The 13,157-nt window shown below is 46.1% G+C and overlaps 1 protein-coding gene across 1 annotated transcript in view; it reads right to left on the bottom strand.

The window, feature by feature from the left end:
* The window catches only part of Srpk1 (SRSF protein kinase 1), a 40,175-nt gene that overhangs the window by 17,214 nt on the left and 9,804 nt on the right, over positions 1–13,157 (bottom strand). The window contains exons 3-6 of the mRNA XM_051153435.1: positions 8,354–8,472; positions 6,551–6,659; positions 5,808–5,895; positions 4,928–5,015 (exon numbers count right to left, since the gene is read on the bottom strand). Of these exons, the coding sequence (XP_051009392.1) occupies positions 4,928–5,015; positions 5,808–5,895; positions 6,551–6,659; positions 8,354–8,472 (404 nt within the window). The remainder of the gene's footprint in view (positions 1–4,927; positions 5,016–5,807; positions 5,896–6,550; positions 6,660–8,353; positions 8,473–13,157) is intronic.

The raw sequence follows: 13,157 nt of genomic DNA, 5'->3' as shown, positions 1-13,157 counted from the left end.
TATAAAACATCACCTTCTGATTGGTTTTAATAAAAAGCTGATGGTGGAAGGGGTACTTCCAGGTGGGGAGAGGTAATCATCAGATGAAGAAGCAGGTGCCAGACAGACTAGAAAGGGCAGGTACTGGACCACATGGCTGGGACACAGGCCAGGCCAGTATTGCTGCGTTAAAGTAACTTAGAATCTTACTTCTAAAGTAACTTAGAAGACTTACTGCTGTAAGTCTTCGGGTCATTACTCGGGAGCTGGGTGGGCACTGTGCATAAAATCCTTACTGATACAGGGAAGGATCAGAGTGTAGGGCAGGAACCAGCCTCTGCTCAAGGGCTAAAACACTGTTCAAAAAAAAAAAACAAAAAAAAAACTCAAAAAACAAAAATTCAGTCACAAGGTACTGGATAAAAAAAATAATATTCAGGGAGGTTACTACTCCTGGACCAACCACTGTTTGGCTGAATCAGAAAAGCAAATCTTGAAAGGATAAAACCACTCTACAAAGCCAGGCGATGGTGGCGCACGCTTTTAATCTCAGGAGGCAGAGGCAGGATTGCTGTGAGTTCAAGGCCAGCCTGGTCTACAAAGCAAGTCCAGGAAGCCAAGGCTACACAGAGAAACCCTCTGGGGGAGCCGTGGGGGGGGCAGGGGGGACCACTCTGCAAGTAACACAGTTGCGGGCACCCTGGAATACATACCAAAGATATATCGTAGTAACACCAACCCTGTGTAGCACATGCTAGGAAACAAAAGCTGCAGGGAAGCACCTAAAGCCAGAGCCACAGTCACCAGCCAGGACCTAACCTGAACCTGACGCGGAACCACAGGAGTCACCATCAGCAGACAGGGATGCAGCAGAGCTGGGGATGCCTGCATAAGGACACACACATCCTTGTTACACTCCGCATCCTTTACCAAACACCCTGCCTATAACCTGGCGCTAGGGAGGAGGCAGGATCAGAAGTTTCAGTGTCACCTTCTGAGCTGAAGGCTAGCCTGGGGTGTATGAGTACTTGAGTCGGGACAAGAGAGCTGTGGGCTGTGAAACACTAATCTCAATACTGATAACGGAGTGTAGAGCCATTAGCTGCCAAGATTCAGAACGCTCTGGCCAAGTGCTGGGAAGAGAAGGGAGCACCGCCTAGAAACGAGGCTAAGATGAAGATGGAGCAGGGCCAGGGCCGCACGGTCCCTGAGGTCCTGAGCGTAGGGCTGCATAGGCAGAGGTCAGTGTGAGGGGTGTGCAGTCTTGATGGACAGGACACAACTAAAAAAAGGACAAAGGTCATGCACGGCTGTATTTCTCGAGGGAGGTGCAGCACATGTGTGTCTGGGTTACTGGGTGTTTCAGATGGGTCATTTGAGCCCTTTTCAACACACAGAGGAATTATGACTAGAGCCATAACAAACAGAAGGCAAAAAATGGTTACAGGGCTGTCAGATAAGAGCCCTCCACCCCACTCCAGTTAATTAAATGTGACACAAAGAGTGGCAGGTAAGGCCAGGGATGATGGCCGATCCTCAGAGGGGCCCTGCCTGCATGTCTCTTACAGGACAAAAGTAGCACAGCAAAACCCATCATCCTCCAGAGGAATAGGCAGATAAAAACACAGCTGCTCCATCTGCAGGAGCAGCCCATTCTGGCCCAGGCCCCACAGGCTCAGTCCAGGAAGGGTTAGGAGGTGCACCTATTAGGGAAGGGCTTTGAGGTTCCAAAAGCCCCCATCAGGCCAGAGTGTATCTGCCTGGTGCCTGAAGATCAGCATGCAAAGTTCTCAGCTCTTCCCCAGAACCATGCCTGCCTGTGTGACACTGTGATAGTGGACTAGCCTCTGAAACTGCCAGCAAGTCCCCAACTGTTAAATGCTTTCCTTTGTTAGCTGGCTTGGTCAAGGTGTCTCCTCACAGCAATAGAACACTAAGACACTGACACCTTGGCGAGCGTTGGCAACTGATAAAAAACCAGTCATCTGATGCAGGAGGTATCGCTAGAAAGGCCTGTGATGGTCTGCAACACCAAGCACACCCCCGGTGGGGAGCTGAAATTTCACCACACACCAGTACTGGTTGGTGCTGGGCAATTTAACAAATGAGAGCTTGCATGACGCTCACTGAGGCGTCTATAGCAGAGTGACTGTCTAGGTCACTGGTCAGGGTTAAAGTCTATGTAAAAATTATAATATATAATTTACCTACCAGTCTTGTTCTCACGCGCGGGTTGTTTCACTTCCCTTCACCAGCTTGTGGTGGGCTAGCAGGGAGCGTGACTAGTGTGAGGTGGAGACAGGTTTTGGTGGCTGTTTCTGGGGAGTTAACTGCTTCTGTGCTTGGTGCCACTCAACTACACCCTGCTGGTAACACGAGGATGTTCTGAGACAGGGGCTCACATGTAAGGAGCAGTCAGGGTTAGGCTTTCTGGTGGAGCTAGTTATAACTGAGCAGAAGATTTTATGTAAATAATTCATGAGTGAGATGCTTCGAGGCCTCAGTGGCAGAGTGCTGGCACTTTTTATTGTTACTGGAGTTGTTGGGGCAGTGACAAAGAAAGTAAAACAAAGCGAGACCAAGCAAGGAGGAGGAGAAGGCACAGTGGTGCAGGCCTGCCACAACTGAGGCTGATTTGCTCTACAGTGAGCTTCTGGCCGGCCAGGGCTGCAGAGTGACAAGAAAGTATGAATAGCTCTTTTTGATTTTGTTATAACTGGAACAGATATCCTAATCTTAGTTTTACAAACTAACTTTTCAAATCAGGTTAAATCTAGAAGATCTGTAGCTATGTTTTTACTAATTGTTAGTTTCTTTGGTGGTAAGCAATGGTAATAGCAAGGGGAAAATATTCTAAAAGGTTAAAAATTTTAATTGTGTGTCATGGGAGTTTGAATTGTACATTTAAAATACTGCTTTGGGTCTTCCAGATGGCTCAGTGGCTTAGGGCTGCAGAGACACTTGCCACCACCCCTGATGATAAAAGTTCAATCCCCAGTTCACATAGTGCTAAGTTATCTTTTGACCTCCACAGGTATGCCAGGACATTTATGGGTTTGCAGATACAGTAAGTAGAATGTAAAGTTACTAGGTTGAATTCTATGGGCAGAATGGTACCAGTAACAGCCATCTGTTAATTTCAGATAGGTGATATAATTATTGGGAGGATGTGTGTGTGTGTCTGCTGCTATGATTGCTTAAGATTGAGAAATAAGACCCAGGGAGCTGAAGAAATGGAGCAACAGTTAAGGGCACAGGCTGCTTCCAGGGCCTGGATGATTCCCAGCTCCCACAAGGTGGCTCCAACCCTTTGTAACTAACTCTAGTTTCATGGTTTCCAAGACCCAATTCTGGTCTCACCAGACTATGCATGTAGGCATACAGGCAGGCAAACACTCCTACCCACCAAGGAGGCCTATCTGCCAGTACACGGAGCTGTACTCCTCCTTCCTAGTGGATGCCGCACAAGCAGCATCAAGTCTCACGTCAGCACAGCGGGCTGTGGCCCACTGTACATCACATGTACCTGCCCATCAGAAAACTTTAGAGCCTCTTCCAGCTCTAAAAATCTAAACTTTGACAGACCTGTTCTAACTCACTTCTTTTAGATCAGGATGTGAAAAGTCACTCCATTTAAATTCTGCCTTTAGCGGGGCGGTTGTGGGGCACACCTTTAACCCCAGCACTTGGGCGGTAGAGGCAGGTGGATCGCTGTAAGTTCAAGGCCAGCCTGGGCTACACAGAGAAACCTTGTCTCAAGGAAAAAAAAAAAAAAAAAAAGAAAGAAAGAAAGAAAGAAAGAAAAAAAATTCTGTCTTAAGTATTTATCTTACTTTAGTGCATGTTGTTTTCCCTAAATGCACGAATGTGCTCACCACACGTGTGCAGTACCCAAGGAGAGCAAAAGAGGGCATCAGAGCCCCGGGAGCCAGTTACATGTGGGTTTTGAGGCATGCACCACGGAGGTGCTGAGAACTGAACCTGAATCTTCTTGAAGACCAGTGAGCAGTTCTTGACCTCTGACCCTTCTCTAGTACCCCCTTGTCCCCCCATTTACATTCTAGACAGACAGAACCAGTTCATAGAACCTTTACTCTGCCAAGATTTATTATTTTTAGATTTTGATATTCTTTTTAAAATTTTATTTATTATATATACAGTGCTCTGCCTTCACATACACCTGCTCACTAGAAGCACTAGAAGAGGGCATCAGATCATATTATAGATGGTTGTGAGCCACCATGTGGTTGCTGGGAACTGAACTCATGACCTCTGGAAGAGCAGTTAGTGCTCTTAACCTCTGAGCCATCTCTCCAGCCCCAGATTTTTATTTTCTCTTGACCCCCCCCCCTCCAGTGTAGCCCTGACTGTCCTGGACTCGTTTAGTAGACCAGGCTGGCCTCAAACTCACAGGGATCCACCTGCCTCTGCCTCCCAAGTGCTGAGGTTAAAGGTGTGCGCCGCCACACCCGGCTAGATTTTTATATTCTTAAAGGGGGACAATGGAAATAACATTCTGAAGAAACACAAAACAAATACAGACACAATCTTCCGTTGTTTTTTATCACTGTTTACCTAGAACAAAGACGCGGGTGATGGCTGCACAAACCTGGCATCTCTCTTGGTAATAAATAATTAATTGAGAAAAGTTCTTGGGCTACTAAGATGATTTGGTGCTGATCAAGCATGATTATCTGAGTTCCATCCTCAGAGCCGACGTGTGTGCATGCACTCCAAATAAAACCAGGGCTGCTTTTGCAGAGCAGCTGGGTTCAATTCCCAGCACCCACATAGCATCCCTCAAAGTTACCAGACCCCGTTGTGTGCACTGCACCATTCGGTGCACATCCATCCACACACATGCATACATACAACACGCTCTTACACACAGGTTAAAAAATACATCTGAAAAGAAAAAAAAAGCACTGCGCCTCTTCTTAAAGGATACGCGTTCCATTAACACCTGATATCTTAAAGTCATCCAGTAGTTGAACAACCATTTCTCCATTTGGGTCATTTGGGTCTGAATTCCGAACCTGTGTTGGGGAGAATCATGTTTAGCACAAGTGGAGCAGCAGGGTCGCCCGTCAGCAGGAGCAGGCTGCCGAGCCCACTCCCCACACGGCTGCTACCACAACTCACCATAAAAAAAGGTATGGTAAGGTTTTGGGTAAAATAAACTTGTGTTTCCAGGTATAACCCAAGCAATTTGTTTTTCTAGTGTTTGTTCTAGGCCAGTGGTTCTCAGCCTATTGGCCTCAGCCTCTTTGGCAAACTTCTGTCTCCAAAAGTATTGACACTATGATTCCTAACCATAGCAAAGTTAGTTATGAAGTAACAACAAAAATTGCATGGCTGGAGGTCACCACAGCATGAGAAATTGTGTCCAAGGGCTGCAGCACTGGGAAGGTTGAGAACCCTCTGTGACTCTTGAGACAGTCTCACTATGCTGTCATGGCTGGCTTCCAACTCAGAGATCCACATGCCTCTGCCTCCGAGGTGCCGGGGCTAAAGGCGCGCCCCACCACGCCAGGCAGGCTGACTTTACAACATAAAGTAGGTATCACAAATGTTTCCTTTGACCAGAGGAAAGACACTCATGACAGTGTCACAGTCCTGCTTACTTGAAATGCTGTGTGATGCCTGTATCACAAATCTGACCACTGATCACAGCAATCCCTACAACACTCAGGGACCGCACCAGTACCTTTATCTATCTTCCTCTGTGGCTCTGAGGAGCCCCAAGTCTGCAGTCACCCTGCTCTACGTGAGGCTAAGATTCTACACCTGGCACCAGCACCCCAGCCACAGAGTGACCACACACTCACCGATTTCAGCAGCCGGATTTCATCTAGCGCTGTCTCTGTGTAATGTTCGGCACTTTTAACTACTTTCATTGCCACAAATTTCTTTCCTCTAAAACAAAGACAATTCAAACTAAATTATCTGACCATTCCCTTTACAGTTAAGTCTTAGTGGTAACTGGGGAAATGAGTCCTCACTACCCTGTGGCCAAGGGGAGCCACTTCCAGAGGACATTGTACACCTAAGAGTGACACAAACCAGCCAGACCGAGCTAACAGAACCGTGCCAGGCAAACTCAAAACACTGAACATCTTCTCTGAACTAAATGTCTACCTTCTGATCATGGGGACAGATAAAATTTTACACCATACGGTTAAGAAAATGTTACAGTATAGTAATGTTGTGTTGATTGGTCTAATTACTGGAAATTTAACTCGAGTCTTTTGAGGACAATCATGAACGTGTATCACACCATTAGATGTCTGCACGGCCGCTTTACTGACGCGTACTCAGGCCGTCGCATCCAGCGGGGGAGGCGGAGAGGTAACGGACTCTTTGCCCCTCAGCGGTGCAGCACTGGAACGCTGACCACACTCCGGTTAGGAACCGAAATCCGTTAGGTATAGTTAGCGCATAAACATCAATTATTTTAAAAAATAAATTTTAAAAAGGCAATCAGTCTTGATATAGACCCAGATCCCATCTTGGAGGTCAGACAAAAGCATCAGGTGTATCCAATTCCTTGCCCGCGGCCACGTAAACTTACTGAATATCCCACGATAACCACACTGTGGAAAAGTGTCCCCAGCCCAACTTCCGGATCACATGGTATCTCCCGTTAAATAGATCTCCAATTTTCACAAGATGATAACCTCCTGGAGGAACAGGGGAGAGGTAAGGGTGATGTAATCAGAGGAGCCAGGAAGAAGGAGAGCCCTCCTCACTTGCCCTGCGTCCTATCTCAGCATTCACATACCGTTTACTAGATAAAGCTGTGACATCAGTTCAGCGGGAGACTCTTCCTTCAGTCAGAGCCTCCAGTGCCACTCAGCTTGGAGTGAGGAACAGGTGGGTGAGAATTTAAACTGAGCACGTGATAGTCTGCACCAGCCTATGGCCACAGTGCTGGGCCCTCAAAGACCAACAGATCTATCGTCCAAACAAACCTATCTTACTACCATTTGTCATCTCAAAAATTCAGAGAAAATAACATGCATACTATTACAGTAAGATGTGCTCTTCCCAATAGAAGTCAGCACAGTGAGTCCAGGCCAGCCTCGCAAATGAGACCCAGCCCCTCCCAACCCCAGAAAGGAAAAGAGAAAAAGGCAGCAAACAGAAAAACTGCCTCAAGTACACCAAGGCATGTTTTTTGTTTTGTTTTGTTTTTCCTAAGATTTATTTATTAAGTATACAGTGTTTTGCCTGCAGGACAGAAGAGGGCACCAGGTCTTATTATAGATGGTTGTGAGCCACCATGTGGGTGCTGAGAATTGAACTCAGGACCTTTGGAAGAGCAGCCAGTGCTCTTAACCTGAGCCACCTCTGCAGTCTCAGGGATGAATGTTAATAAAATTGGGGGTTGAGGGAGGCCATGCTCAAGTTCTCCTAGAGAGCAGATTCACTGTGTCTATCCTCAATGTGTTTACAAAACAAACTAACTAACTATGCAGGACAGCCAGGCTGTTATATAAAGAAACCCTGTCTCAACAAACAAAACCAAGTCTGCAGGTCAGCTGAGTGTGGTGGTACACACTATAACCGCACACACAGACTGCAGGTCAGCTGAGTGTGGTGGTACACACTATAACCGCACACACAGACTGCAGGTCAGCTGAGTGCGGTGGTACACACTATAACCGCACACACAGACTGGGCTACGCAGCAAGCTCTGCTATCTGCCCACCACATCTCTGAGAAGTCCACAGGTAAACATGTACCTTCATAGAGGAGAAACAAGCCTTTCTTTTTTTTTTTTTTTTTCCTTTTCCTTTTTTTTTTTTTTTTAAAGACAGGGTTTCTCAGTGTAGCCTTGATTACCTGGGCTCGCTTTGTAGACCAGGCTGGCCTTCAACTGGCAGCAATCCACCTGCCTCTGCCTCCTGAGTGCTGGGATTAGAGGTGTGCACCACCACACCCAGCTCGTTCACTCATGCTCTTGCTCTCTCTCAATTTTTTAAAATTTATTTATTTTTGGAGGCAGGATCTCTCTATATAGCTCTGGCTGTTCTGAAACTCACTCTATAGTCTAGCCTGGCCTTGAACTCACAAAGGTCTACCTGCCTCTGCCTCTCATGCTGGGATTGAAGGTGTGTGTCACTCTACCTAGCCTGGAAAAAAGATATTTTAAAGGGGCTGAGCGCAGGAGGCACTTGTCTAGTAACTTATGTCCTGGCATGATCCTAGCGCTGCCAACAAGCTTAAAAATTTAATATAACCAAACTTAGAGCAAACACCACTTCCTGCATCTTTTATCACAGGACAGAGCAAGCAGGCAACCTCAAAGCTATGTTGGTGGTGACAACCAAGCACTAGGCGAGAAGCACACCCCAGCATCTTACAAGCCCACCTTTGCAGTAGTCATTGGGGTCTTCCTGCTCATCGTCGTCAGACCCCAGGATCTCCTCCTCCTGCTCTGGGATGTCGCTCTCGGAGTGGGGTGCAGAGCCTCGGTGCTGAGTTTCAGGCCTAAGAAACAACATAACATATTCACTTCATATGGACAGCAAAAGAAGTATCATCACACCCAACACGACCAGAAGCAGCCTCAGAAACGCAGTTACGGGCTGGAGAGGTGGCTCAGAGGTTAAGAGCACTTTCTGTTCTTCCAAAGGCCCTGAGCTCAATTCCCAGCAACCACATGGTGGCTCACAACCATCTACAATGAGATCTGGTGCCCTCTTCTGCCACACATGTGGGCAGAATACTGTATAAATAAATAATAAATATTAAAAGAAGAAGAAGAAGGAGAAGGAGAAGAAGGAGAAGAAGAAGGAGAAGAAGGAGAAGGAGAAGAAGAAGAAGGAGAAGAAGAAGAAGAAGGAGAAGAAGAAGGAGAAGGAGAAGAAGAAGAAGAAGAAGAAGAAGAAGAAGAAGAAGGAGAAGAAGAAGAAGGAGAAGGAGAAGAAGGAGAAGGAGGAGAAGGAGAAGGAGGAGGAGGAGGAGGAGAAGGAGAAGGAGAAAGAAATGCAGTTAGCAGGCCCATAGGAAATGAGAGCTGAGAAACGTATTGACATGTCAATATCCAGGCACGCTTGCTGAGAAAACCACTCACCACTCGTTTCGATCTGCACTCTCCATCAGTGATGTTTGAAAACAGGAGCTAAATTAGGATCTTCTCAAATCTTTATTTTAGCCTTATAGTTGACTATCGGTCTAGGTAGCCTCCTATGTCTAAAAGAGGGCTAAGCCTGGAACTGTTGTTAATCCTCCTGCCTCAGCCTCCCGAGTGCTGGGTTTACAGGAAGCACCAAAGGCCAGGTGTTAAGTGTTTTGTGAGCTTTGGGCCCTTTTGTGAACTGGGTACTGGTCAGCTTGGGAAAATTGCTTACATTTCATTGAGAGCTCAGTCCTCTTAGCTGTGTGACTCTCCAGCATGCTCCATGGTGGCCAATAGCTAACACTGACAGTGCTATGCTGTCAAAGAAGCCAAACAGTGAGCTAGGGATGTGGCTCAGCAGTTAAGACCACTCATCTCACAAGAGTCCCGGTCCAGTTGCCAGCACCCACAGACAGCTCACAACCACCTGACGCTCCTTTCTAGGGATCTGATACTCTCTGCTGACCTCTGCTATTACTAGACACTCTGTGCACACACATATACTGAGGCACATATTCACATAAAATACAACAAATCAAGTTGTATTCACTTTTTTTGATGTGATTGTTTTGCCCGCTTGTATCAATATGCAGCATACACATGGGCCTGGTACCCACCCAGGGGCCAGAAGGTGGCTTTTGCTTGCCCTGGAACTGGAGTTACAGATGACCATATGTCATCAAGTAGGTGCTGGGAACTGTAACTGGGTCCTCTGCAATTTTTCCAACCTCAGCTTCACTTCTCCAACTGGATCACAAGTCCATTTCTTCTAGAAAAGAGTGTTTTTGAGCTGGGTGCAGAGTGGCACATGCCCGCAATCCCAGCACTCAGGGAAGCAGAGACAAGTGGATCTCTGTGAGTTTGAGGCCAGCCTGGTCTACAAAGCCAAGTCTAGGACAATCAAGGCTGCACGAGAAGCTTTGTGCTTTTATACATATATACTTATTTTCAATAATGAACAACAACACAATGTTTAAGGCATTCCTTGTTGTTGGAACGGTGTCTCAGTCATGTTCATTTCTTTATTAATTTTTTTTTTGGGGGGGGAGGGTTGGCTTTTATAGACAGGGTCTCTCTGTTAGCAGACTCTGGCTGTCCTGGAACTAGCTCTGTAGTCCAGGCTGGATTATAGAGGCCTGCCTCTGCCTCCCAAGTGCTAGGAGTGTTAAAGGCGTGCGCCACCACCACCCAGCTCTTTCTTTTTTTAAAAATCAAGACAGGGTTTCTTTGTTTTAGCTCTAACTGTCCTAGAACTCACTCTGTAGACTAGACTGACCTCAAACTCACCGCGATCTGCCTGGCTGCTTCTGCCTCCAAGTGCTGGGATTAAAGCTGTATGCCACCACTGCCCGGCTCTTCCTTACTTTCTTTTTTGTTTTTGGTTTTTCAAGACAGGGTTTTTCTGTGTAACAGCTCTAGCTGTTCTTGAATTTACAGAGATCCACCTATCTCTGCCTCCCAAGTGCTGGGACTAAAGGCGTGCGCCACCACTGCCCGGCTTCTTCCTGACTTTCTAAGCAGTAACGAAGCAGCTTTACTTCTTGGACATGCTGACGTGGCACAGGAGTCCCCACAACCAATCTCTCTCTGTCACACACACACACACTGAAATTTAAAAACAACAACAACAACCATTCATTCCACATTCTTATTACCTCAAAGCAATAGCCAGAGTGGAATAAAATGGTTTGCTTTCAGCAGTGGAGGGGAAAAGCAGGGCAAAAAGCTTACTAAGGAAGATCTGAACACTTTACTAATTCAGCATAATTCCCAACTACAGTCTAAATACTTATCCTAAATAATACGCACAAGTAAATAAAGTTTCTGTTGCCATGCAGTGGTGGCACACTCCTCTGATCCCAGGCAGAGGCGGGAGGATCTCTCTCTGTTCAAAGCCTGTCCTGTTTCAGGACAGCCAGGGCTACATAAAGAAACCCTATCTTGGGGGCTGCAGAGATGGCTCAGAGGTTAAGAGCACTGGTTGCTCTTCTAGAGGTTCTGAGTTCAATTCCCAGAAACCACAGGGTGGCTCACAACCATCTATAATGAGATCTGATGCCCTCTTCTGAACTGCAAGTATATATGTAGGCAGAGCATTGTATACAAAATAAAACTTTAAAAAGAAACCCTATCTAGGAAAAAAAATAAAACAGAAAAACTCCACAAATCCGGGCCTGGTGGTGCACACCTTTAATCCCAGCGCTCGGGAGGCAGAGGCAGGTGGATCTCTGTGAGTCTGAGCCCAGCCTGGTCTACAAACTGAGTCCAGGACAGCCAAGGCTACATAGAGAAACCCTGTCTCAAAAAACTAAAACAAAAAACAAAACAACAAAAAACCCAAAACAAAACATTGGTATCTAGATAGATAGATAGTTTCTGCCATAGAAACTTCTCTTTGCAACAAATGGAGACCATGATTGAAAAGCATTACTGATCAAACTGCAGAGAACAAGCCCTAACTGATACATCTGCAAGGCAATTGCTGCACCTAAGGCTCACGGACTTTGCAAAAGAGGAGGAGGGAGTTTTCTGTGAGACTGAATCTCCTGAAAATGTCAGTTACATCCATTAAGTCTCATCAACATGGCTGCCTTAACAGGACCTGCACAGAGCAGCACCAACTGACACGCTGACATGGAAGAAGGGGTCTCGCAGGGCCTCAACACTCGGTGAGAACTGTAAGCAAATAAGGAATGCTGAGGACCCTTCTCTACTTAAGAGCCCTCCAATTGGGCTGGAGAGACAGACGGCTCAGAGGGTAAGAGCACTGGCTGCTCTTCCAAAGGTCCTGAGTTCAATTCCAGCAACCATATGGTGGCTCACAACCATCTATGAGAGCTGGTGCCCTTTTCTGATATGCAAGTGTACATGCAAACAGAACACTGTATACATAATAAATAATAAATATATCTTAAAGGTCTTCCAACTGGTTATCTAATGCCAAACTGTCAGTCTTGAAATCATATACATACAAGTAACACTATGTGTGTAACAATTAAAGAGGCCATGAATTTGAGATAGTAATGGGGCAATGTTCATGGGAGGGATTGGAGGAAAGGAAAAGTGTTATTTCAAATTTCAAAAATAAAAGTTCTTACAATTTTAAAAAGAATGAGACATGGTTCATATTTAATGCTAAATAAAATTAAACACAAACAAAAAGCAAACCCTAAAGCTAAATACAGATGAAAAATAAGCCCAACTATATATTAGTATGATAAAATCAGGAACATAATAATTTAATTTTGGGAACAGTTCTCCAACTGTACACTTCCGAGTTGAATATAACCTGAGGGCTAGAGAACACTGAGGAGCCTTGAACTCAGTATAGCTGGTGTGGGCACTTATGAGTAATGGAGGAAGCTAAAAACAATTTGGACTGAAAACACCACACACTACAGACAGATACTGCTTAACAGCAGTGGGACATATATCCAACAAATAGTCCCAGGCCTGCTGAATGGCCTAGAGACAATGAGCCCTGGTCTCTCCATCAGTAAGGCGGGCCTTTGGGAGAGCTGAGGGATTACCATCTGGGAAAGCATGTGGTGAGCATGGACAGCCAGCTAGCAAGAGTTGAAAGCATAAAGAAACAGGACTAATTTAAGGCTTGAGTCGCGGAACAAAGACTGCTGTGAGGGTGCAGGCGTGATGATGGCCACTCCACTCAGCGCACACACTTTGGGCTCCACTTGTCAGTTCCTGCAGTGATTCTGCTATCATGGTCCTTCAAGGACACCACCATTCTGCTCAGGTAGCTAGAGTGGTAGTAGTTAGTCATGACCTCTGCAATTTTCAAACGGTTCAACAAAAAACGTTCCCACATAGCTTTACTCATAAAGACACAAAACAGGAAACCACCTAAATGCTCACCAAAAGGTAAGTTAGGGCAACTAAAAGCCAATTTGACCAAAGGCAGGGTTATTTGTGGGGAGGATTGTAAGCTTTGTCCCAGGTAAAAGCAGTCTTGGTGGGTTTTGTCCCTTGGAAACACCACGGATATTCAGGAAGCGGGGGTTGGGGGGACGGACGGACAACTCCAGTGGGCAGTGGG

Source organism: Acomys russatus, chromosome 11 (genome assembly GCF_903995435.1).
Source record: "Acomys russatus chromosome 11, mAcoRus1.1, whole genome shotgun sequence".
NCBI classification, from domain to species: domain Eukaryota; kingdom Metazoa; phylum Chordata; class Mammalia; order Rodentia; family Muridae; genus Acomys; species Acomys russatus.
The sequence above is the reverse complement of the archived record's forward strand: the minus strand, read 5'-3'. Positions and strand labels throughout refer to the sequence as shown.